The 24,446-nt window shown below is 39.9% G+C and overlaps 1 protein-coding gene and 2 pseudogenes across 4 annotated transcripts; 1 reads left to right on the top strand and 2 right to left on the bottom strand.

Moving 5' to 3' along the window:
* The first annotated feature begins 923 nt into the window (after nucleotides 1-923).
* On the top strand, nucleotides 924-1,764 carry LOC130841424 (protein FAM204A-like; annotated as a pseudogene).
* Nucleotides 1,765-4,656: 2,892 nt separating this feature from the next.
* On the bottom strand, nucleotides 4,657-5,277 carry LOC130842609 (transcription elongation factor A protein-like 3; annotated as a pseudogene).
* Nucleotides 5,278-22,231: 16,954 nt separating this feature from the next.
* LOC130841868 (protein BEX1-like) lies at nucleotides 22,232-23,896 on the bottom strand. Of its 4 annotated transcripts, none has more exons than XM_057718462.1 (3): nucleotides 23,778-23,896; nucleotides 23,206-23,283; nucleotides 22,232-22,871 (listed from the first exon to the last, which is right to left on the bottom strand). In XM_057718462.1, exon 3 carries the CDS (start codon nucleotides 22,864-22,866, stop codon nucleotides 22,480-22,482), a length of 387 nt encoding a protein of 128 aa, XP_057574445.1. In that variant the 5' UTR covers nucleotides 22,867-22,871; nucleotides 23,206-23,283; nucleotides 23,778-23,896; the 3' UTR covers nucleotides 22,232-22,479. The 4 variants fall into 4 exon arrangements, with proteins under 4 accessions (XP_057574445.1, XP_057574446.1, XP_057574447.1 ...); XM_057718463.1 differs by having other exon boundaries at nucleotides 23,726-23,850; XM_057718464.1 differs by lacking the exon at nucleotides 23,206-23,283 and having other exon boundaries at nucleotides 23,726-23,834.
* Nucleotides 23,897-24,446: the final 550 nt, after the last annotated feature.

Genomic DNA, 24,446 nt, shown 5'->3' with positions numbered 1-24,446 from the left:
AATGACAGGTGTTGGTGAGAATGTGGAGAAATTGGAGCCCTCGTACACTGCTGATAGGATTTCCATGTGCCACAGTTGCTTTGGAAACAGTTTGGCAGGTCCTCAAAAAGTTAGAGTTACCACATGAACCAGCAATTCCACTCCTAGGTATATACTCAAGAAAATTGAAAACAGGCAAAAAGTTAACACTGCTGTATGATATATATGAAATTTGTTAAGAGAGTAAATCTTGAGTTCTCATCACATGGAAAAAATGTTTTTTTTCTCTTTATTGTATCTATATGAGATAATGGGCGTTAACTAAAATTATTGTGGTAACCATTTCACAATATATGTAAGTTAAGCCATTATGCTATATACCTTAAATGTACACAGTGATGTATTTCAATTATATTTCAACAAAATTGGTTAAAAAATTAATTTAAAAAAAGGGAAAAAATGGGAAAAAATTATCTTTGCTTCTTCCAGCAGAAATGATTAACTGGTGTATCAAATACTACATACTTGTGTTTTCTTTCAATCAGAAACAAAACAGGGTGAGTACGGCTGGTTGCGGGGCTAGCTCCCCGCCAGCCCGGGTTCCGGTGTGACGAATCTGGGAAGGCCGGGTGCGGGGAGCGAGGGAGCCAACGTGGGTGTCCTCACAGTCTCTCGGCGGAGCCCACAAAGCCTTTGGCCCTCGGTAGCGTCGGCGGACCCGCTTTGCTCGCTTTGCGTGGACCGGGCCTCGCAGCGCCTTCCCCAGCCTGTTGGTGGGAGAGGGGTTTTCCGTCCCACTCCAGCCAGAGTGAGAGTGCGTGAGGAGGCTTTCCATCCGGGATACAGGCTCTTGTTGACAATTGCTGTACCCGGAAAAGAGCTGCAGTTAATGGGAGTGTCAGCAACCTAAGCATCCTACATCGGAATCTGTGGCGCTGAGTTCTATGCTGGGAGGGGATTCTTCCCGTTTGGGGATCGGAGTGTGGCCCTGCTGCTGGAGAGCCTGCAGAGTTCCGGGTTGTGCAGCCAAGCAGGAGAAGGTGTACCTTTTTAGAGCCACCCTAAATTGCAGTCCTGAACCCTAAAAGATATGGAGTGGGCTGTTACCTCCTGGCCTAAATGAAAGTGATGTTGAGTTGAATTCTGACGATGAAGCCACAGTAGAGAGGTCTGAACTTAACTTACAGGAAGGTAAAGAAGATGGGACCATTACAAAAACAGAGATCTCAGATATCCTTACAGATGGACCAAAAACTGAAGCAGAGGCAAATGTAAATGCGTATGAAGAGTGTCCCTCTGGAGTTCCCTTAAATATGTGGAACAAATTTCAAGAACTGCATAAAAAACATTCTGAACAGAAAACCTCGACTTCAAAATCCAGAAAGAAAACGCTCCAGAAAAGGTAAACTGAAAAATGAAGAAGAATCTCATAGTGAACAGTCCTCAAATGAAACCCAGTTAAAGGAGCTTAGTCAATATTTTGGAGTCAATGATTGATTTGACCCCCCTGTTAAAAGGAAAAAAAAATTGAAAAGTCAGGTCTTGAGAAGAGCATTAGACCAGGCTGTGGAAGAGTGGAACATTGAGAAGGCGGAGGAACTCAGCAACCAGCTAGCTACTCGAGAGCTTGGAGTAAAAATTGCCAAAGCGATTGCCTGCCACAACTTTGTAAAAGCCAAAAAGGATGCTGAAAATTCACAGATTGCTCGAAAAAAGAAGACGCTTGCCTGGGGGTTTGAAGCAAAGAAGAGGTGGGAAACCAAAAGCAACATGGGGTATATGTGACTTGCCAGAGTTCTTCAAGACCTTTGAGACTTCACTTGTATCTTCAGTTGCTCCTGCTTATGTTAACTATGTTGGGAAATTGATGGAAATAGAAAAAATAAGCATAAAATTTGGGAGTTGATTATCAAATCTTTTCTCAGTCTTTTTCTAAAGAGTTCATCCTATTGAAGTGAATGAAATGGAACATTCTATTATTTGTACAAAAAATCAAAGCATACATACAGGAAAAAAAGAGATAGGATTTTATTTATTTATTTATATAGCCCTCCAGTATAAAATCAATTTTACTTTTCATCCGTTTGGTGTAGCATAGCCAGTGAGCTCCTTATACTTTCTTATCTGTACTCAGTGTAACTGCATTTATTCTGGAGTTGTGTTTTAAAGATTGACATTTGTTTTTAATGGATTAGTCATAAGTGCAAGAAAGATACTGTCTTTACAAATGACTTTATTTTAATGTTATAAAAGTAATTATCAGTTCTTTGATGGAGGCAGTAGAGTTGATATTTCAGTTACATAATAAAAGCAATTGATTAAAAAAAGAAAAGAAAAAGAAACAAAACAAATACATTAAATTTAAAGTCCCTCTTCGTAAAATGAATCAAAGCATTCAAATGTAGTTAAAGCAACTTCAGACATAATCATTAGCATGCTCTGAGGTTATCTACATAATAAACTAAGGCAGAACCATAATTTCTGTACTTGTAAATTTTATAGTTTGACTTTTCAATAGAGTTTATTTTAAAAGTGAAAAAAATGTACACGAAAGTTCAGTACTGATATGGATGTGGATGAACCTTGAAAACATTATGCTACATGAAAGAAACTACTCACCGGATGCCACGTATTATATGACTCCATTTCTATGAAATGCCTAGAATAGTCAAATCCATAGAAACTGAAAGCAGATCAGTGTTTGGGTGCCAGGGAGAGGAGGGAATGGGAGCACCATTATGTGCTAACGGGTATGAGATTTCTTTTTATGGTGATAAAAATGTCCTGTAACTAAATAATGGTGATGGTTTCAGAACTGTTAATATACTAAAAACCACTGAATTGTGCACTTTCAAAGAGTGAATTTTTATGAAAAAAAGAGTGAAGGTTTTGATATGATATGTGAATTATATTTCAATAAAGGCGTTAAAAAAAGAAATAGCAGAATAAGCATATTCTTCTGAAAGATAAAGGTAAATACCAGAAGAAACCAAAAACGTTTATGGTAGTTGCTTCTGGAGAGTGAAAGTGTAGAAAGATGAGGCAGCCTACAGTTTTTAATAATAAATTCTTTTACACTATTGGAATTTTAAGTTTTGTACATGTATCCGTAAAAATTAAAATGAGCTAAAAACAAAGGCCACCTACACAGAGACATTTTGAGGACAAGTCAAAAGACATTCTGATACATTGGATCTGAAGTAGGAGCCAGGATTCTGCATTTTCAACAAGATTGGTGATTTTGATGCAAGTGGTCTGCTAGTAGCTAGCAAACTTTGAGAAACACTACTATATCCAATGTTAAAATTATTTAGCAGTGGATTGTGGTATAATTCCTTGCTTGCTATGTTCCTTTTGGAGTGGCAAGTTTCAATAGCTAAAGAATGAAATTATGTGCTCAAGGCTATGTATTAAATCAGGGACAGAACTGGGCCAAGAATTGAGGCCTTCTGACTCAATAATTAATGTATTGATTTTTTAAGCTTCTATTATGTATTGTAGGTAACAAAATGAAAAATATAAATTCTTTGTTTTGAAAAGGGCAAGTCTAGCGGGCTAATTATAATGCCTGAAAATGGATTAAGATTTTACAAAGCATTTTTCCACATTTCATGTCAGGATTAATAAACCTATAACGTGAGAAGAGGGACCTTCTCCATAGTTCAGAAGGGAACATAGTGCCGTGTAACTCACTAGAGACTCCAGGGAAATCAAAGGGGCTTTGTTACCTTGAGGACTTCAGCTCACCAGCAGCAGTGGGGCCCTTAGGAGAGTAGAAGACCCACGAGAAGAGGTCGAGGGTCCTTCAGACACAGCATTACTCAGGGGAGAGTGACACCCACCTCTCATTTGAGCAATTTATTTATGGACACACGTGAGAGCTCCCTCAGCCCTCTCCGAAACACTTGATGGGGTTCTGGTCCTGCTAGCGCAGGGGAGAGGGTGGGAGCCAGCCCAACACAGCTCACACACTCAGTATCTCATCGGATATTCTCCACAGCCCTGGAAGGCAAGTTTTATCCCAAATTCACTAGACGACAAGACTGTTCCCTACAGCAGTGGCTCTTTAATAACTCCCAGATTGGTTCCTCCAGCTTCGAGTCCCAGAGATAATGTGTTTTACACATCATTTCACATCCTGACAACAGGAATTTTAAGTGGAGACACTTAATAAACTCACTGAGCAGTTATTTTGATTTCTTGGTATTTTCCTATTTTTCAAATCTTGTATTATTAATTTTGTGACAAGAGTAATCTGTGTTTTTTAGGGGGAAAAGTACAGATGAAAAGATAATCTCCTCTACCACCACCACCCACAGAAAACCATTATTTCACTTTTGGTCTGTTCAATTTCGGTTTTCCCTGTACGTGGATGTATAGTGTAATTTTTTTTTTTCAAAAACGGGTGAATGCTGTATATGTGGTTCTGAAAACTGTTTTTTCTTTATTGTTATTTTACAGTGTACCATGAACATCTCTTCCATGCACGTGGGTGAAAATCCCCTACTGAAACACAGAGAGCACTACGGTTGGATCAAAAGGCTGCTGGTAACAAGAGTGACACCTAAATCAAAGTATCAGCTTAAGGTTAAAGCACATAGCCTGGCAAATGCCTGCCAGGGAAAGCAGGGTCAATGATATTCTCATCAGGGAAATCAGAATTGAAGGCCAAAGGCATCACAGATATGGGATATCATGTAAGCCCCTTAGGCCCCTACCTCCGCCCCTCATTCCCCTCACACCCCGTTGCCCCCTTGGGGTGAATGGATCCTGTACATCTCTTTGCATCCAATGAAAACCACCCATTTTCTGTCTTTTCCTTAGCTCTTCCTGAGCCCTTGACATATCTCCACATTCTCTCATCATCTCCTCACTGCCCAGATGCCTTTCCTGTAAGTTGTCCTAATAGTGCTTGGGGGAATCGTCTGTCCCCCTGTCTGTTTTTCTTTTTGCTTTCCGGGGCACATAATCTTCAGCCGGGCGCTTTTCGGCAGCCCATGGCTGGCTGGCTGGCTTTGCCTGGGATTCCGGCTTGCCCTCACCGTGTGGTTTTCCCTCAGCTTCGGACTTGCCCTGCTTTTCTTGCTTCTCCTCATTTTCCGGTTGTCCCTCATTGTCTGGCCGTCCCTCATTCTGGAGCTTTTGCTCGTGTTCTGACTTCCCCTCCACTTCCAGCTTTTCTTCCTTATCTGACCTTCCTTCATCTTCTGGATCTACTGCATCTTCTGACTTCCCCTCATTGTCTGGGTTTCCTTCATTTTCTGGTTTTCCTTCATTATCTCTGTAGACCTTCTCCATGTTGAGATTTGCCTTCCTTAGCCTGTCCTAGGAGACAAAGTGGAGACAAAGGAATCTGAGGACTTATGTGGTGAAATACAGGTCCTGATAAGTACTTGCCTCTATGATTTAGTATCTTCATAGCCTTCCCCTATGGGCAGGGTGCCATCCCGCCCATACCTTTTCTCTTTTCTTTCCCAGTGTCTCCAAGGTTGGCACACATGTTTATATGAGCTGACCTTGCAGACACTTCCACAGGTGCTTCTCCCTATGTTTAAGTAGGCTGTGCTGACAAGAGCAGATTTGTTCCTAAACTTTGCTCTGGCCTTGGCTATGCCCATAACAGTTTTAACTGCGTGCTCCCAACTTAGACTGACCTGCAAGAATCATGGCCAGTTTCTTTTCCCCCTTATCTATAGTTGTAAGACTTGTAGAACTGCAGATACAACCAGACAATGGCCTGTTCTCAGATTTCAGAGATACTCTGTTATCTTCAAGGGCTTCACAGTTGTCACGCCTACCAACTCTCACTTCCTTGTTCTCCCCTCTGTCTTCACCAGCCATAAAGCACCAGGTTCCCTTAGGGTCTGGACAGAGGCCATGTATTCTGAGACTGGAAAAGGGAGGCTTGGAGGAGGGGTGGCAGGTAGTGACCTCCCCAACTTTTGCTCAGGCTTTAGTCACTTCTACTCCCAGGGGTCCTCGGGGCAGTTGCCCTCTCCCACTGACCTGAACTGATACTGTAGGGCTTTCCTTTCCTTGTCTGGGTTGGTGCCTACAGCCACAGACCTGAAGACCTGTAGAGAAACAGGAGACAGATGGTGAATGAAGGATTGAGAATTGAATGACTGGCAACAGGGACACTGATTCTTTTCTGACTCTAGTTGTCAAAACTTTCCCAACACCTGCCATACCTTTGCCCTTTCCCTTGATTCTCTGATCCCCCTCTACAGCCCCTCCCTAACACCTTCCTTTTTTTGACCACTGAGAAATGGCAGAGAGAGATTATTTCCAAAGTGTTTCTATGTTTCCCAATCTTCCTTCCAAATTTCTATCTCACTTTTCCTTGTAAGGTTCAGGATAGTGATATTCAGAAAGCAGATCCAGCTGTGCTCAGCTCTCTGCCTTCCAAACCCCCACCTCAGGGCACCCACATAGAATGAGCCCATCACTTATTCTGAAAATAGTGATAGTCGAGTTGGGGAGCATGGCAGAAATGTCCAGAGCATTCTTGCCACCCCCTCCCTCTCCACATATGCAGAAAAGCCACATATTCCTGCAATGCAAGAAACAAATTATTTCCAGACTCAGTAAAAATTTTGGCCCATGTTACCTCTTCTCAACCCTCCCTAGTTCCCTTATTCTCCCCCTAACCCCTTCACCCTCGTCCCCCTAACCCCCAACCCCTCCTCCAAAATGGACCGAAGGTGGAGAAAAGCAGGCCTGGCCCCTTTGCAAGGGGGTCTGCCCTCCCCATCCCAGGTTCACAGGCTTTGCCCTCCTCCCTCCACCCTGGAAGGATCAGGCCATTTCCTCCACATCTCCCTCCACTGGCCTTTTCCCTCTGTCAGATGTCTCTGATCACCTGCCTCCTAGGAGATTCCAACTGTACTTATTCTCATCCCCTGGCCCCTCTCCATCTCCTCTCACCAAGCCTTCCATCTCTTGTACCAAATGGATGGACATCGGGGAAGGGATAGAGAGAATCCAGTCCTGGACCTCCTCTGGCCCTTGCCCTCTGCCACCTCCACCCCAGGGCTCCACAGGAGGCGGTGAATTTATGACCATCTCAGGGAGATGCCTCCTTCTCACATTTCTTGCTGCCATAAGCCAGTACTTATCCAGGGAAGTAAGAGGTGGTACCTGGACCTCTCTCCCAACACTCACACAGTTTTCTGCCCCAGAATGAATGGGGGTGGGAGGAGGGTGGCATCTGGAAAGTAGACCAGATCCTGTGTAGCCTCTGTCCATTACTACCCCTACCTCAGATGTCCCCCTCCCCACTCCGGCTAGTACTGACCTGCAAGCTGCAGGGCTATAGGGCAGTTGTCCCCTCAGTCCCTCAGTCTGAAATCTATCTTTCTTCGCAGAAATAGGGAGCTGATACCTGGAGGAGAGGGACTTCTGCACGTGTCGGCTCCTGATCACATGAAGGAAACGTCACCAGTGGGCTGGGGTCCCTAGTTCTCCCTCCTGCAGAAAGTGCGTCAGGAGTCAACCACTTCTTCCCTTCACTAGCCCCCTCCCACTTGGCCCTCCTTCAGGACCCTCCCCTCACCGTTTGAGGCCCTGTCACTCATTTTGGTCTTGGTTAATCCCAGAGGTCAAATGGGGCCCCTTCTCCCTGTGGTATGTATTTGTTCTTCTGTCTTATCAAGAGCTGCATCTTCTCCCAGGGCTACTGGCCCCACTGGCATATCTCTGAGGAATTTCTTTCTCTCCTTTGATCTTAAAACGCCTACCCCCTCCATAAGGCTTCTCCACTCTGACACTGGTGCTCACTCCTCCTGCCTTCCAGACCTTCACATAATAGGTACAGGGTGCATTGGCAGATAGGGAAGCAGGTAGTTGAAATAGGGATTTTATTTTCTTCTAAATTTTTTTTTCAGTTTTATCTAACTTATTCCCTTCAGCATGGGTTATTCTTATTAGCAAAATGTTAAATAAAGCTATTTTCATTTGGGGAAAAATGTTTAAGACAGAGGAAAAACAAAGATCCACAAACTGTGAGAGCAAATTAAGTTCCTAAGATTAATTTTTATTATCTAGAAAATGGATTCGATCGGTTACATACAAAAGATTTTTTTAAGCTTTCATAAATAGCTGGTTCTGCCATGTTCTACTGAAAATGCATGTATTTAATGTTCCAAAACAACAGCTGAGTGTTAACTGCACTTGCTGGAACGTGATGGCTAACACACTATCCGTCTTGAAAATTTGGCCCATGGCTATTTTCATTCAGAAGTTTAGCTGTGCGCAAAGGCAGCCAAGGATCTGAGGAGTGCCGCCATGGTCTGATCTTCCCTGCCTTATCAAGAGGGAAGGAATGTGCTGTTCCGACCCATTCTCACCTTTCAGAGCCTCTCATCCTTTGCATTCAGGCACCTGACTGTTGCTTACTCCAAAAATATACATGGAGAGTTGACCAAGATGGTGACTTAAATAAATGCTTTTGGCTTCTTCCCTCCCTCCCCAGTATTCCCAAAGAGATTGCTCAACTCTAGCAGAGATGGGAATGATGTTCTGACAACTGGAAACCAAAACAGATCCCTTCTAGACCCTGAAGCAGAGGGTTTCCATAAAGCCTGTAGAAGTGATTGTTTGGGGGGAGAGCCTCCAGACCTGCTTGCTGTCTGCCCTTATTTCCAGTGCCCAGGTGGAAACTTCCTTGACCCTGTCTGCTGCCTACCACCGAACTAAGGAGATGCAGCCTGCTGAGTCTTTCAACTCTATTATTTTTACCTCCAGGGCACCTAGGAGTAGCCTAGCCATGCTGCAGGTTACTGCCTGCCAGTCCACACCCACCACGGTGCCCTCTCAGCCAGATTTAGACCAGCGTCTAAGGAACTCTGACAGGCCGACCATACTAATCGACCTAGACCAGGTGTTTTCAGCTGAGGAAGTCTGTGGACCACCTGAAATAATATGCAAGGTTGCATATGTTTAGAAAGTAGTGGAGTATGTAGACTTATGAAAAGAAGACCTGTACCCTAGGAACCTCTGAAACCCTGATACATGAGCAGGTTGACCTCATGAAGAAGCAGAAGCTATGAGGTAGAGAAAAGATAGAGCGGAGAAGGAGAAGGAGCTCTTTGGAAGTGGGACAGGAAGGAGAAGAGACAAATAGCAGCTGAGCTATGTTAGAGGGAGACTACTTACTCCTTGGATTCAGGCATTCTTAACTAAAGAAACCCCTGGAATTATGTCCAAAATGATGTGCATGTGTGTATTGGGGAGGGATAGAATATATACATTTTTACTGAGTGTATACATTTGCCTAGGATAGGATCCATTACTTTCATTAGATGCTCAAAGGAGTAATATAAAAAAAAAGGGAGAAGGTCAACTGGCCTAGAAAATGTATTTTCATATACATCCTTTTTTCAAATAGGAATATTTCTATTTCTTTTAATTTTATTTTTTATTTTTTTTAATTTTTAAGAACTTTTATTGAGATACAGTTAACAGACAATAAAAAGCATATATTTAGAGTGTACAATTTGGTATCCCAATCTTCCAATTCATCCCCCTCCACAACCCTCTCTGCTTTCCCCATTTGGTGTCCATATGTTTGTTCTCTATATCTGGGTCTCTATTTCTGCCTTGCATTTCCTCTTTTGTAGTTGTTAGCATTTGCCTTATGTATTGAGGGGCTCCTATATTGGGTGTATGTATATTTACAATTGTTATCTCCTCTTCTTGGATGGATCCCTTGATCTTTATGTAATGTCCTTTCTTGTCTCTTGTAGCATTTTTTATTTTAAAGTCTATTTTATCTGATATGAGTATCACTACTCCAGCTTTCTTTTGATTTCCATTTGCATGGAATATCTTTTTCCATCCCCTCACTTTCCATCTGTATGTATCCCTAGGTCTAAAGTGGGTCTCTTGTAGACAGCATATATATGGGTCTTGTTTTTGTATCCATTCAGCCAGTCTGTGTCTTTTGGTTGGTGCATTTAGTCCATTTACATTCAAGGTAATTATCGAGATGTATGTTCCTATTACCATTTTCTTAATTATTTTGTTTTTGTTTTTGTAGGTCCTTTTCTTCTCTTATGTTTCCCACTTAGAGAAGTTCCTTTAGCATTTGTTGTAGGGCTGGTTTGGTGGTGCTGAATTCTCTTAGCTGTTGCTTGTCTGTAAAGCTTTTGATTTCTCCGTCGAATCTGAATGAGATCCTTGCTGGGTAGAGTATTCTTGGTTGTAGGTTCTTCCCTTTCATCACTTTAAATATATCATGCCACTCCCTTCTGGCTTGCAGAGTTTCTGCTGAGAAATCAGCTGTTAACCTGATGGGAGTTCCCTTGTATGTTATTTGTGGTTTTTCCCTTGTTGCTTTTAATAACTTTTCTCTGTTTTAATTTTTGTCAGTTTGACTACTATATGTCTTGGCATTTTTCTCCTTGGTTTGATCCTGCCTGGGACTCTCTGCGCTTCCTGCACTTGGGTAGCTATTTCCTTTCCCATGTTAGGGAAGTTTTCAACTAGAATCTCTTCCAATATTTTCTCGGGTCCTTTCTCTCTCTCATCTCCTTCTGGGACCTCTATAATGTGAATGTTGGTGCGTTTAACATTGTCCCAGAGGTCTCTTAGGCTGTCTTCAGTTCTTTTCATTCTTTTTTCCTTATTCTTTTCTACATCAGTGATTTTCACCATTCTGTCTTCCAGGTCACTAATTCGCCCTTCTGCCTCCGTTAATCTGCTATTGGTTCCTTCTAGTGTATTTTTCATTTCAGTTATTGTGTTGCATATCTCTGTTTGGTTGCTCTTTAATTCTTCTAGGTCTTTGGTAAAGTTTTCGATCTTTGCATCCAGTCTTTTTTCAAAGTCCTGGATCATCTTCACCATCATTATTCTGAATTCTTTTTCTGGAAGGGTGCCTATCTCCTCTTCATTTAGTTGTTTTTCTGGGGTTTTATCCTGTCCCTTCATCTGGTGCAAAGTCCTCTGCTTTTTCATTTCTCTGTCTTTCTGTGGCTGTGGTTTTCAGTTCCACAAGATGAAACACGGCTGATACTGCTTGATACTGCTGTCTGCTCTCCTGTGGAGGAAGCTATCTAGGAGGCTTGTGCATGCTTCCTGATGGGGGGGGGGCTATTTCTATTTCTTAGGAGAAATTAACATAAGATTTAACCATTTTAAAGTGTACAACTCAGTGGCATATAGTACATTCATAATGTTGTGAATCTATCACCTCTATCTAGTTCTAAAACATTTTCATCAACTCCATACCATTAACCAGTCACTCCCAATTCTTTTCCTCTAGTCCCTAGCAACAACTAGTCTACCTTCTGCCTCTATGGAATTATCTATTTTGGATATTTCATGTAAATGGAATCATATAATATGTGACCTTTTGTGTCTGGCTTCTTTCACTTAGCATAATATGTTCAAGGTTCATTCATATTGTAGCATGTACAGTATTTCATTCCTTTTTATGGCTGAATAATATATCATTGTATGTCTATATCATATTTTCTTTATCCATTCAATCATTGTTGGATATCTGGGTTATTTCCACCTTTTGACTATTGTGAATAGTGCTGCCTTAAACATTTGCATATAAGTTTTTTTTAACATATAATAAACTGCATATATTTAAAGTGTACAATTTGATATTTTTTTTCTTATTAGTGATGTATATATGGCAATCCCAATCTCCCAATTCATTTCCCCCCAACCTTCCCCGGTTTCCCCACTTGGTGTCCATATGTTTTTTCTCTACATCTGTGTCTCTCTTTCTGCCTTACAAACCAGTTGATTTGTACCATTTTTCTATATTCCTCATTGCATATAAGTTTTTATGTGGATGTATGTTTTTATTTCTCTTGGGTATGTCTAGGAATGGAATTGCTGGGTCATGTGGTAATTCTATGTCTAACTATTTGAGGAACTGATAATCTGTTTTCCACAGTGGCTGCAACATTTTGCATTCCTCCCAGCAATGTATGAGGGTTCCAATTACTCCACATTCTCCAAAACAATTGTTAATTTCCGTTTTTAATTTTTGTAATCCTAGTGGGTGAGAAGTGGCTTTGATTTGCATTTTGCTAATGACTAATGATATTGAGCATCTTTTTGTGTGCTTATTGGTGAGTTATGTCTTCTTTAGAGAAATATCTATTCAAGTCCCTTGCCCATTTTTAATTGGGTTGTCTTTTTATTGTTGAATTGTAAAATTCTTCATATATTCTGGATACTTATCAAATATATGATTTCCAAATATTTTCTCCCATTATGTGGATTGTCTTTTCATTTTTTCTTTCTTTTCACTTTCTTGATAGTGTCCTTTGAGTTGCAAAAGTTTTAAATTTTTATGAAGTCCAATTTATCTGTTTTGTTGTTGTTGTTCATGCTTTTAATGTCATATCTAAGACTCCATTGCCAAATCCAAGAACACGAGGATTCATCACTTTGTTTTCTTCTAAGAGTTTTAAAGTTTTAGGTTTTTGGTTCATTTTGAGTTAATTTTTATATGGTGTGAGTTAATTTTGGTATATGGCTTTATAAGATTTAAAAATTCTTTCAATGGCAGGGCACAACACACTGTAACTCAAATGGATAAAGGGCATTTTTACAAAAAAATTATAATTTACCCCCTTGATGTCTTGACATCTGTTTTAAGCTTGATTATTTGGGATATTTGAGTGGCCCAAATACTAGAGGTTATTTACAAAGAGTATGGAATAAGTTGCCCTAAACAGCATAGAAAACATTTTATTGTGAGAATTAAAATAAGGAAAACAAATGGAAGAATAAGGAGTTTTTGTAGGCCAGCCATAACCAAATTCCCTATTTATATAGCATTAGCCAAGAAAACAGATCTGAAGTTTTCAGGGTCTGTAGCAATATTTTTGGTAGACCTGAACAGTGTTATAAGTATGAATTACATATTTTATGACAAAAAATTCTTGGTGACAAGTCCAGTAGCTATGTTGTTGGAGTGTATGAACTGATAGTTTAGTAAAATATATGGAAAAAGTTAGTGGTATTTATAGTGAAGGAGAAGGGGTAGTTGTGTTCATGGTCAGAGATGTAAGACAGGAGCTAGTGGTGGGGGAAAGATGGAGTGGGGAAGTAGGATAAGGTGCTAGGGATTGGGAGGTCCTCTTCCTAGGTGGTTGAGGACTGGTTTAGGAGGTAGCTGCCTCCTGAGGAAAGCAATAATCTCCATTAATTTTTATAGTGGCATTAATAGTACTGTAGTAACCTCTATAAGGTTTCCCTTTAGGCATAGGAGTATAGAGGTGTATACCTTTTGGGCAGAGAGCAAAACATATACCAGGGTCATGGGCTAAGTAAATTATGAACTCAGAACCTGTAATAAAATCACTAAAATCAAAAGAAGAAAAGCAATAAATGTATTGTGTCCAGTTTGTCAATGTCTTAGAAAAGGTAGTACATAGGCATTGCTGGGACTCCGGTCTTAGTCAATGGCATGATTGAATGATCTTGGCATTCTTGTCAAAATTCACTTTAGTTATATGTGAGTGTTATTTTGGAGCACTCTATTCTATTCCGTTGGTCTATATGTCTGTCTTTATGCCAGAACTACACTGTTTGATTACCGTAGCTTTAAAGTAAGTTTTGAAAACAGAAAGTGTGAGTCCTCCAAATTTTTTCTTCAATTTTAAGGTTGTTTTGGCTATTTAGGGTCCCTTGAGATTCCATATGAATTTTAAGATAGATTTTTCTGTACCTGAGTAAAACATCGTTGGGATTTTGATAGGGATTGCATTGAATCTGTAAATTATTTTGGCTAGTACTATTTTAACAATACTGTCTTCAATTCCATGAACACAAGATGTCTTCCCATTTAGTGGTGTTTTGTCTTTTTCAGTGTAAAAGTGTTTTTCACCCTTGCTTAAATTAATACCGGAATATTTTATTCTTTTTGATGCTATTGTAAAAAAATTATTCCCTTAATTTCCTTTTCAGATTGTTTACAGTTGATGTATAGAAACACAACCAATTTTGTGCATTGATTTTGTATCTACAACTTTGCTGAATTCATTTATTAGTTCTAACACTTTTATTGAAGACTCTAGGGTTTTCAAACTATAAGATCATGTCATCTGCGAACAGAGATATTTACTTCTTCCTTTCCAATACAGTATGGATTTTTTTTCTCACGTAATTGCTTGGGCTATTGTCTTCCAGTACTATATTGAGTAGAAGTGATAAAGGCGACATCCTTCTCTCGTTTCTGATCTTAAAGGAAAAGCTTTCAATCTTTCACCACTGAATGTGGTGTTAGTTGTGGGCTTTTCATAGAAGGCATTTATTATGTTGAGGTAATTTCCTTCTATTCTTAGTTTTCGGAGTGTTTTTATCATGAAAGAGTAGAGCGTTGAATTTTGTCAAATGTTTTTCCTGCATCCATTGAGATAATCATATATTTTTCCTTCCTTTTCTCAATATGGTTTATTACATTAATATATTTTTATATGTTGAACAATACTTACATCCAGGAATAAAGGCCACTTGGTCATGGTGTATAATCCTTCTAATGCACTGCTGAATTCTGTTTGCTAGTATTTTTGAATTAATATTTCATATGGGATATTGGTCTGTAGTTTTCATTTCTTGTAGTTTCTTTGTCTGGCTTTAGTATGAAGATACAGCTGGCTTGATACAATGAGTTATAAAGTGTTCCCTGCTCTTCAATTTTTTGGAAGCACTTGAAAAAGATTGTTGTTAGTTTTTCGTTAAACATTTGTCGTAACTTACCAGTGACACCATTCTGTCCTGGGATTTTCTTTGTTGAGAACTTTTTGATTATTGATTCAATCTCCTTACTCATTACTGTTCTTCTCATATTTTATATTTCTTCAATATTCAGTCCTGGTAGGTTGTGTGTTTCTAGGAATTTGTCTGTTTCATCCAGGTTATCCAATTTATTGACATACAATTGTTCATAGTCCTCTCTTATAATCCTTTAATATCTATAAAACAAGTAGTAAGGTCCCCTCTGTAATTTAATTTTAGGTATATAGATATTCTCTTTTTAACCCTACTCAACCTAGCTAAAATTTTTCAATTTTGTTGATCTTCTTGAAGAACCAACTCTTCGTTTCATTTTTTTCTCTATAGCTTTTCTATTATCTATTATATTTGTCTCTGATCTAATCTTTATTATTTCATTCCTTTTAATAGCTTTAGGTTTAATTTTCTCTTCTTTTTCTACTCCCTTAATGTGTAAAGTCAAATATTTGTGTGAGATCTTTTTTCTTTTTTAATGTAAGTGTTCATAGCTATAAGTTTCCCTCTGAACTCTGCTTTCACTGCCTCCCATAAATTTTGGTATGATGTGTCATTTTCATTTGTCTCAGATGTTTTCTAAGTTCTCTTGTGATTTCTTCTTTGACCCATTGGACAAAGTTTAATAAACTTTTCTTGAGTTCCTTTGGAACCCAAGATCTCTGGGCAGTCCATCTTTGTCTTTCTATCTTCTAGTGTTTTCCTATGTTTTTTCTTGTGATATGTCCTATGCTTTTTGTTGTCATATGTCTATGAAAGTTGTGGAAGGGATAGGGCGGCTCCATCTTATCCAAAACAGGAAGTCTGCAGGTCAGATTTTGCTGTTCAATAAAGTTGAATCCAGCCCAGGTCTGGATATGGTCCTGCAGCTTCTCAGATGTATAGCAAGATACTTGTACTCTCTTAGCATGTGTCCTTATTTATTGTTGTAGCAAGAAGTCTCAGGATTTCTAACAATTTGTCTCTGTCCACCTTTGAAATCAAAATGTCTTTTGACAAGAAAGGTTACATTTTGATGAAGTCCAATATATTGATTTGTTTTCTGTTAGAGTTTGCTTTTTGGAATTCTAATTTAAAAATTTTTTAATGAACTCAAAGTCTCTAAGAGTTTCTCCTATTTTTTTTCCTAGAAATTTTATGTTTTACCTTACATTTAGGTCTTTGACACAGTTTGACTCAACTTTTTATATGATGTGAGATAAAGTTATTCTATTTATGATGATGATGATGGTGATCATGATCATGCTCATTAATAAAGTTTCAATTGGAACTAGTTGTTCCAATACCAGTTATCAAAAAGAATATCTATTCTACCATCAAATTGCCTTGGAATCTTTGTCAAAGGCATATATATGTGAATCTGTTTTTTGACTATTATGTTCCATTGATCAATTTTTCTATATTTATGCTGATACCACACTGTTCTGATTATGGCACCATTATAATGTCTTGCAATAAGGTAGTGAAAGTTCTCCAAAATGTTTCTCTTCTCAAAGTTGTTTGGACTATTCTCAGTCCTTTGGATTTTTTAATATAAATTTTAGAATCAGATTGTCAATGTCTATTAAAAACTGCTAGGATTTAATTTATGTCATGAATGTTTTATAGTCTTCAATGTGCAGATCTTGCACATCTTTTGTCAAATTTATCCCCAAATTCATATTTCTGATGTTACTGTAAATGATATGTTTTAAATTTTATTCTGGCTGTTCATTACTTATAGAAAGCTGAATATTTTTCCTTAAAATTCATGTTCACCCAGCACTTCAGAATGTGACCTTATTTGAAAATAGGGTCTTTGCAGATATAATTAATTAAGAATTGAGATGAAATCATACTGAATTAGGATGGGTCACAAGCCAAGGAATGCCTAGGGCCACCAGAGCTGGAAGAGGTAAGGAAGGATTTTTCCTTAGAGCCTTCAGAGAGAACTTAGCACTACTGACACCCTGATTTGGACTTCTGGCATACTGAACTGTGAGAGAATAAATTTTTTAGTTGTTTTTTTAAGTCACCAAGCTTATGGTAATTTGTTAATATCAGTCTCAGAAAACTAGAACTACAGCTAAATTTGTATATTAATCCTGTATCCTGTAACCTTTCTAGACTCACTTATTAGCTCTAGTAGTTTTTTTTATATTACATAGGATTTTCTGCATGGACAATTCTGTTTTATATGATAAAAGATTTTTCTTTTTTTTTCCCTTTGCAATCTGTATGACTTTATTTTTCTTATCTTATTGTACTGGCTAGAACCTTAATACAGTGTTGAATCTAATTTGTGAAAGTGTCAATTTTTGCCTTGTTTCTTATCTGAGGGGGAAAACATTTAGCCTTTAGACACACATCATTATGTAAGTTTTTCATAGATGTATTGTATCAGGTTGAGGAAGGTCTCTTCTATACCTGGTTGCTTAGTATTTTAATCAAGAATAGATTTTTAAATTTTGGCAAATGTTTTTTTTATTCTCCCTTGAGATGATCATATGCTTTTTCTCTTTTATGTCAATATGGTGAATTATGATTTTCAAATATTAACCCTGCCTTGAATCCTTGAGATAAAACTTACTTGGTGATGGTGCATTGTAATTTTTATATATAATTGAATTAGATTTTACTAAAGTTTTGTTAGGAATTTTTGCATATATGTCCATGAAGGAGATTGGTTTGTAGTTATGGTTCCTTGTAATATGATTGTCTGGTTAGTTATAATAATCTGGGTGATTCTAGCCTTGAGTTGTGAAGTATTCCCTCCTCTTCAATATTCTAAGGATTTGGCATTTAATTGGTGTTATGTCATAAATGTTTGATAGAATTACAAGTAAAGCCATCTCCGCCTATAGTTTTCTTCGGAGGAAGTGTTTTAAATAAAATTTCCATTTATTTAACAACTATGGGGCTTTATTCTATTCTAATATAAATATTTACACTATAAAATTTCCTGAGTGCTACTTTTGCCACATCCCACAAATTGTTATATGTTGAGTTTGCATTTTCACTCAGTTCAATAGATCTTATAATTTCCCTTTGGATTTCTTCTTTGCATTGTTTAAAACTGTATTATTTCATGTTAATTTAAATATTTGGGGATTTTTCTGAGCTCTGTCATTAGTTTCTCGTTTAATTCTATTGTGCTCAAATAGTATACATTTTATGATTTGAATTCTGTTAACAGTACTGAGGTTTATTTTGTAGTCCTAAATATGGACTATCTTGGTAAATAGTCCACGTGCATGTGACACAAATGTACATTCTATTGTTATTGGTGGCAAGTTCTAATTGTCAAGTAGGTAAATTGGTTCATAGTGTTGTTCAAGTTTTATATGTACTTGCTGATTTTCTGTCTACTTGTTCTATCAATATTTTAGAGAAGGTGACTGTAATTATGGATTTGTCTGTTTATCCTTGCAGTTCTAGCAACTTTGGCTTCATGTACTTCAAAGCACTCTAATACGTGAATGTTTACGATTGTTATGTCCTCTTGACAAACTCACCACTTAAAATTATGTAATGACATTCTATGACCATAATATCCCTAGTATTATTCTTTTCTCTGAAATTTATTGTAACTGATATCAATATAGCCACTCAAGCTTTGTTCTGAATGGTGTTAAGATTGTTCATCTTTTCCCATTCTTTTACTTGTAATCAATTTGTATCTTTAAACTTAAGGTTCTTACAGGCAGTATATATTTGTGTCTTCCTTTTCTGTACAATCTGACAATCTCTACTTTATAATTGAGGTCTTTAGACCATTTACATTAATGCGATTATTGGTATTGACATGTTTGAGTTTTAATCAAGTATCTTGCTATTTGTTTCTATTTGTCCCATCTGTTCTTTGTTCTCTTTTCCCTCCAACATTTTTTTGATTGACTATTCTTAAGATTCCATTTTATCTCATATGTTGGTAATATACATTTTTAACATTTCAGAACCTACCTTCAAGTGATATTAAGGTATAGAATAAGAACTTTAAAATTGTGTACTTCCATTCCCCATCTCCTGGCCTTTGTGCTATTATTGACATACATTTTACTCCCACACATGTTATAAATCCTACAATACACAGTTCGGGGCAATACAAAGGCTTGTGTTATTTCTCCTCTCTCAGAGAACTTGTCCCTCCATTGTCTGATGTTCAGTAACTGAAAATTGTTGTTTTATATATTTTGTCCTGATTTTAGTTGTTTTAGTTAGGGAAGTAAATCCAGTCCCTGTTACTCCATTTTCATTTGAAGCATAAATGTGGCTTGATGTTTCACATGATGATTAATTCTGAAGGCTTTATTTCACTTCTAACCAAAGTGTATTTCCTATGTATCTTGACCCCCTGGAAGAGTCCAGTGTCTGTGCACTCTTCCTGCTCTGCCTCTGGCTACAGAATTCAAACTGCATTGCTTTCTTTGGTCACAAGGTGGCCCTTAAATTTATTTTCTGAATTTCCTTCAAGAGATTTGAATTTTTTAAGAAAAAAATCCAGTAATTATTTGTATTCAAATGTTATGAGATATAATCTCTATTATTATTTCAATTTTGTTAGAAATACGTATGGATTCAAATATGTAACCTTATTTAATATTTGCTGAATATCACTAAGTCTATACTTATCTTGTTCGGTTTTTCATTCATCAGATATCTACAAGATATATATGATGTAATAAAACTCCAATGACTCAATCCATATCTACATCTCAAAACTTTCTTGAACACCATTTTTCTTTGATAACAAAGGGCACACTCCCTAATCTTACTGCCTTCTCTTTGCTAGATTTTTTAGGCATTTATGGGAAGAATTTGTCTATCCCTTTTATGGAGAATGGCCACTCTGAGGGAGAAAAGGAAGCTCACCACGTAGAAATGATGTCAATAGGCAAACGCAGCCAGACCTTAGATATGGCTGTTCGCCTCAAGGGAATTTCATGCCCTGTTCCCTTACTGTATTTTGCTCGCTTTCTGCTGGTTGTTTGTTGTCTGAACATTTTATGTGGAGCCTGACCACTCACACACTACTCCCTCAGAAGCCCTTTTAGATCCAAACAATCTGTTAAGACCCAAAGGAAGCTGGTTAACAGAAAGGATTCTGTCCAGAGACTAGATTCCTAAACTCATCCTTCTCTGAGGTTGACAGGGCACCTTAGAGCTACTTATACACGAAGACATGTACATTTTTCTGGGCATATGAGTGTTTAACCTTTTATCAAGATATACCATGGATTCACTCACGTGTGAGCTTCCAATTTCTCTTCATAAAGGAAATCTGAATATCTTTAAGCCAAGAAAGCCAGAATGCTTCTGTTTTCCATAGAAGCTGGTGCAAACATTGGCAATCAAGAGTAAGTCTGGGAGACTTCCCTGGCAGTCCAGTGGTTAAGACTCTGCACTTCCACTACAGGGGGTGTGAGTTTGATCCCTTGTCAGGGAACTAAGATCCCGCATGATGTGGCCAAAAAATAAAATTAAAAAAAAAAAGAAGAGTGAGAAGTCTGGTAGGGTATAAGCTTCTCTGTTCATCAGTTTTCCTGTCTTTTCAACTTTAGCCTTTCTCTTTACAAACTTCTATCTTACACAAATGTAATACCTTGTGTCTCAAGCACCTGGAGGAGGGAGGGCTTTGAAACTAATTAGGCATCTGATTCATGATGTCTGGGGTTTGCAGTACTACATGCCATTTTCACCTGCCTAGCCACTTTTCCCTTTGGTTTCATAAGTGTTCTTGTGATATTATATTTTAGAGCAGGGGTTGCCAAACTTTTTCCGTTAGGGCCAAATAATAAATATGTAGGCTTTACAGGTGGGTCATACCATTTCTTTCACAACTATTCAATTCTGCCACTGTAGGCCAAAACCAGCCATAGGTAATATGTAAATTAATAAATATGTCTGTATTCCAGTAAAACTTTATGGACACCAAAATTTGAATTTCATATAATTTTTACATGTCACAAAATAATCTTGATTTTTTTCAACCATTAAAAAAATGTAAAGTTTATTCTTAGCTCATTGGCCAAAAGAATAAGCAGTAGGCCAGATTTGGCTCATGGGCTGTGTTTTGCCAACTTCTGTTCTAGAATCCTAACTTCTATTTCCACAAAAGACTCTCTTCATACATAATATGTATTTCACCTACTTAGCACACTGCAAGGCAACTTTTTTTCCCAAGTTCTATTGGGACACTTAAACCCAATAGTCCTCCAGTCAGTTTTCTCATAAAGATCTCCGCATTTGGGTATCCACTGAATTCACTGATGTGAACTCCTAGCATCCAACTCAATATAAGATAATTTTTCACATTCATAGGTTTCACGAGGGTGGTGTGAGGAGGGACTGTCTCAAATTTTAAGTGAGCTGTTCCCTCATACATCTTGTATAGTCTAATGAACTGGGGGTTTCTTGGGAAAGAACTACACCTAAAAAAGACCCAGACAGACAAGATCTTTCCATGAAGCTAAACAGGGAGAGGGGATTTATCCACAGTTTATAGAACAGAGTGAGGACTCAATTCACTGGCAATTCCAGAGACATAGTGGGACTTTTTTGCCTTAAGGATTCCTGAACATCAATAACCTGAAGAGAGGGTGAGAATGGGGCACAACAGCAGAGGAATGGAAGTACCTACCTACCCCTTAGCCTTTTGGACTTGTGAGTATAGGGAAGACCTGGCTTTGGGAACTTCCCCAAATAGCTGAAGGTAATATCTAAAGGGTTCAGTCATGCATATTGCCAGTGGGAATAAGAAGTTAAAGAAAGCTTACAAGCTTATTGCTTCATCAAGTGCACACAAAAGCCCTGGGAGGTGATTGTTATCTTCATCTTGCTGGTAAACATATTGATTTTTAAAGAGGTGTGTCTCATCAGTATTGGGTTTATACTTCTAAATAAGAGATCAAGGTAAGCTAAAACTGAGATTCTGTCACAAGTGCTTAGTAAGTGCTCACGTTGCTTTTATCAGGTAGCCAAGCTCTTTCATTAAGTAATATGTGTTGTTTTGAAAAATGAGAAAATAGAGGGAGTTCTCTGGAAGTCCAGTGGTGAGGACTCAAGTGCTTTTACTGCCATGGCCCGGGTTCAATCCATGGTCAGGGAACTAAGATCCCACAAGCCGCTTGGAGGGGCCAAAAGAAAAAAAAAAAAAAAGTACATGGAGGAAATAATGTGTGGGTCACCAGGACCACAAATCTTGAAAATGAGGATGCCCTCTGAGAATTCTAAATGGATAAATCTGATAGACAATGAACATGGCTTTCCATCTCTGTGAATAACACAAAAAATTATCTGTGAATATCATACTGAAATTTTGGGAAGATCTAGTACTCCAATCAGCATCATTTGGGAGTTGTCCAATGCAAGCAAAAAAAAGAGAGAGAGAAAGCAGAGATAAGAAAATAAAAATGATTCATAGTTCTGCCATAAAGAGATACTTTTACTTTATGTATTCTTAGACTGTGTTCATATATAAATATACACAATTTTAAGGAAAAAAAACAGAGAATGCTTTTTTAAACTGCTTTATTAACTTCACAATATATAATGAACATCTCTCCATGCAATAGGTAAAACTCTCCTGCTGACAGAAACTTACAGATTGGGTCAAAAACACAACATTCAATTATAAGCTGGTAATAGGAGACCCACAGGAAACAAATAACACCAAAAGGTTTACAACAAAGGTACGTCACAAACGTGTAAGTTTAGGAAGCAGGTGTGTCTCCCTATTAACTTCAAAGAAAATATTAGGATTCAAGGCATAAGGCAAAACTCATCATGATGGTCATGGTGAGGAGGGTCAGTGCTAACTGCCCGCAGACTATGACTCAACTGCTTTTCCCTCAGCTTTTCCATCAGCTGCCTCACCTCCTCCCCAATCCTTTCCATATTCTCTTCTCTCATCCTTGCCTGTGGCTCTCCAAGCCTCTGAGTCATGTCCCATCTATACTGCAGGATGGGCTGTCTAACACGGATCCGCCTACGATTTCCCCTAGGTACACAGTATTCACCAGCTTCCAAAGGGAGGGCCAAAGACTCTCCTTTATTAGCATCTTGCCCCTTTGCATTGTTTTTTTCATTCTTCTGGTTGGCATTTTCCACGTTGAGATTTTTTACTGCTTGTTCCTCTTTGGACGCCATTGCTCCTAGGAGACAAAAGACAAGAGAAGGGACTATTTTCTGAGTGGATGGATCAGCACCGAGGACAGAGGCCCTACTACGCACCTCGCAAGATTTCCAGCCCCAGGTGTTAAAGGCTCTTCAAATTTTCCTTTTCCCACCTGAGAGGCTCCCTACGCCCTCTAGGGGGCCCCCAGTCCGAGCGCGCCCCCCTCCCTCGCCCCAAACCCACCATTTTCCCTGCCGATCCATGCCCAGGTCTCTGCAGGCACCAAAATGGAGGACAGGGTCGGGGGGAGCATTTGGGGCCGCAGGGCTTTCTACACGTTGCCCCACCTGCCCACTGGGCCCCGCACCGACCTGGGCCTATCCTCGCTGTCTCCCGCTCCTTCCGATTCTTGCCGCAAGTGCGCCGCCGCGACACTTGGACTCGCAGACCTGCAGAGGATCGGGTGGGGGAAGGGGGATGCAGGCTCCGGGCGCTCGGCCACTTGCCGGCCCCGCATCTCCCACCCCGGCCACCCCCCACCCAGCGTCCTCTACTCTCACCTTCAGTCGCCCCCTTCTGCGCCCGCACCCCTCCGCCCCCGCGCCGACCACCATTTTCTACCCGGAGAAGAACGGGGGCGGGGCGGGGGTGTGGGAAAAGCTTGCTGTGGTGCGCCAAGCAGGTGTTTGCGAGGGGCCACTGCCTCGGAGCTGCCCGGCCCGCCCCCCGGCCCCCAGGGAAGGCCTGCCGTTTTCTGTGGCCAAACGCCGGGCCGCGGGGGGCGTGGGGGCTGCGATCTCCGCTCCGGGTCAACCGGACCCCGGGGAGGGGGCCACAGGCCGTGTCCGCTCGCCCACGCCACCTCCGGGGACCCCCCTCCGGGTCCTTTACCTGCTCCCCCCGCGCCTCCTACTCTTGGGGGCCACCCCCGGCCCGCACTCACTCAGGGCCACCGGGAGCAGGGACCGAGAAAGGAGCAAGCGACAGCCGAGCCTGATGACAGAGCTGGGCGCGCGCGTGTCGGCGCGGGCCGGTCACGTGGGGTCTTCGTCACCGCGGGCGGCCACGCCCTCGCCCGCCCCCTCCTGCCCCGCAGGGTCGCACAGAGCCGGCGGTGAGCACCTCCCCCTGCCCCGCCGTGTCACTGCTCCAGGCATCGGCCTTGGCCCCGGTGCTCTCCTTTCTTTGTGAGTACGTGAGCCTTTCTCTGCCGGCCACGGAAGGGCAGTATCTTCCCAGGGGGGCGTTGGCCATTCCCACTGCTCTTCTGGGGACTTGCCTTTCCCCGCCTCTGCTCCCAGGACACGCCTCCTTCCACCTGCAGTCTTTTCTGCCATCAGTCTCTCCGTTTTCCCTCCACTAAAATGCATAGAAGAAATGAGTCCGGAAAAGAGCCCAGGAGAGTGGATTTTAAAACCTTCTTAATGTCTCTCTGTTTTGTTCCTTTTATTTTAGACAAAAAAGTCAACATACCTTTAAAAAAGGAAGTAAATCGTTATTTTTACTTGAAAAACAGGGTTAAAGTTGTGGGAAAAAACCCAACCACCTGTCTCTTCTGCAAAGTCATTATATAAATATAGACTCTTCAGGCAGCTACGTTTTTAGAACTTGG

This window comes from Hippopotamus amphibius, chromosome X (genome assembly GCF_030028045.1).
Source record: "Hippopotamus amphibius kiboko isolate mHipAmp2 chromosome X, mHipAmp2.hap2, whole genome shotgun sequence".
Classification (NCBI taxonomy): Eukaryota; Metazoa; Chordata; class Mammalia; order Artiodactyla; family Hippopotamidae; genus Hippopotamus; species Hippopotamus amphibius.
This window is presented reverse-complemented; position numbering and strand designations above follow the sequence as displayed.

What these genes read in the sequence shown, in the direction of transcription:
- LOC130841868 (XM_057718461.1), bottom strand. Translation starts at nt 23,147, where the DNA reads ATGCTCCCCCCGACCCTGTCCTCCATTTTGGTGCCTGCAGAGACCTGG. An exon ending in ATGGATCGGCAGGGAAAATG is followed by an intron (nt 22,872 to 23,077) that starts GTGGGTTTGGGG and finishes TTTGTCTCCTAG; the next exon opens with GAGCAATGGCGTCCAAAGAG.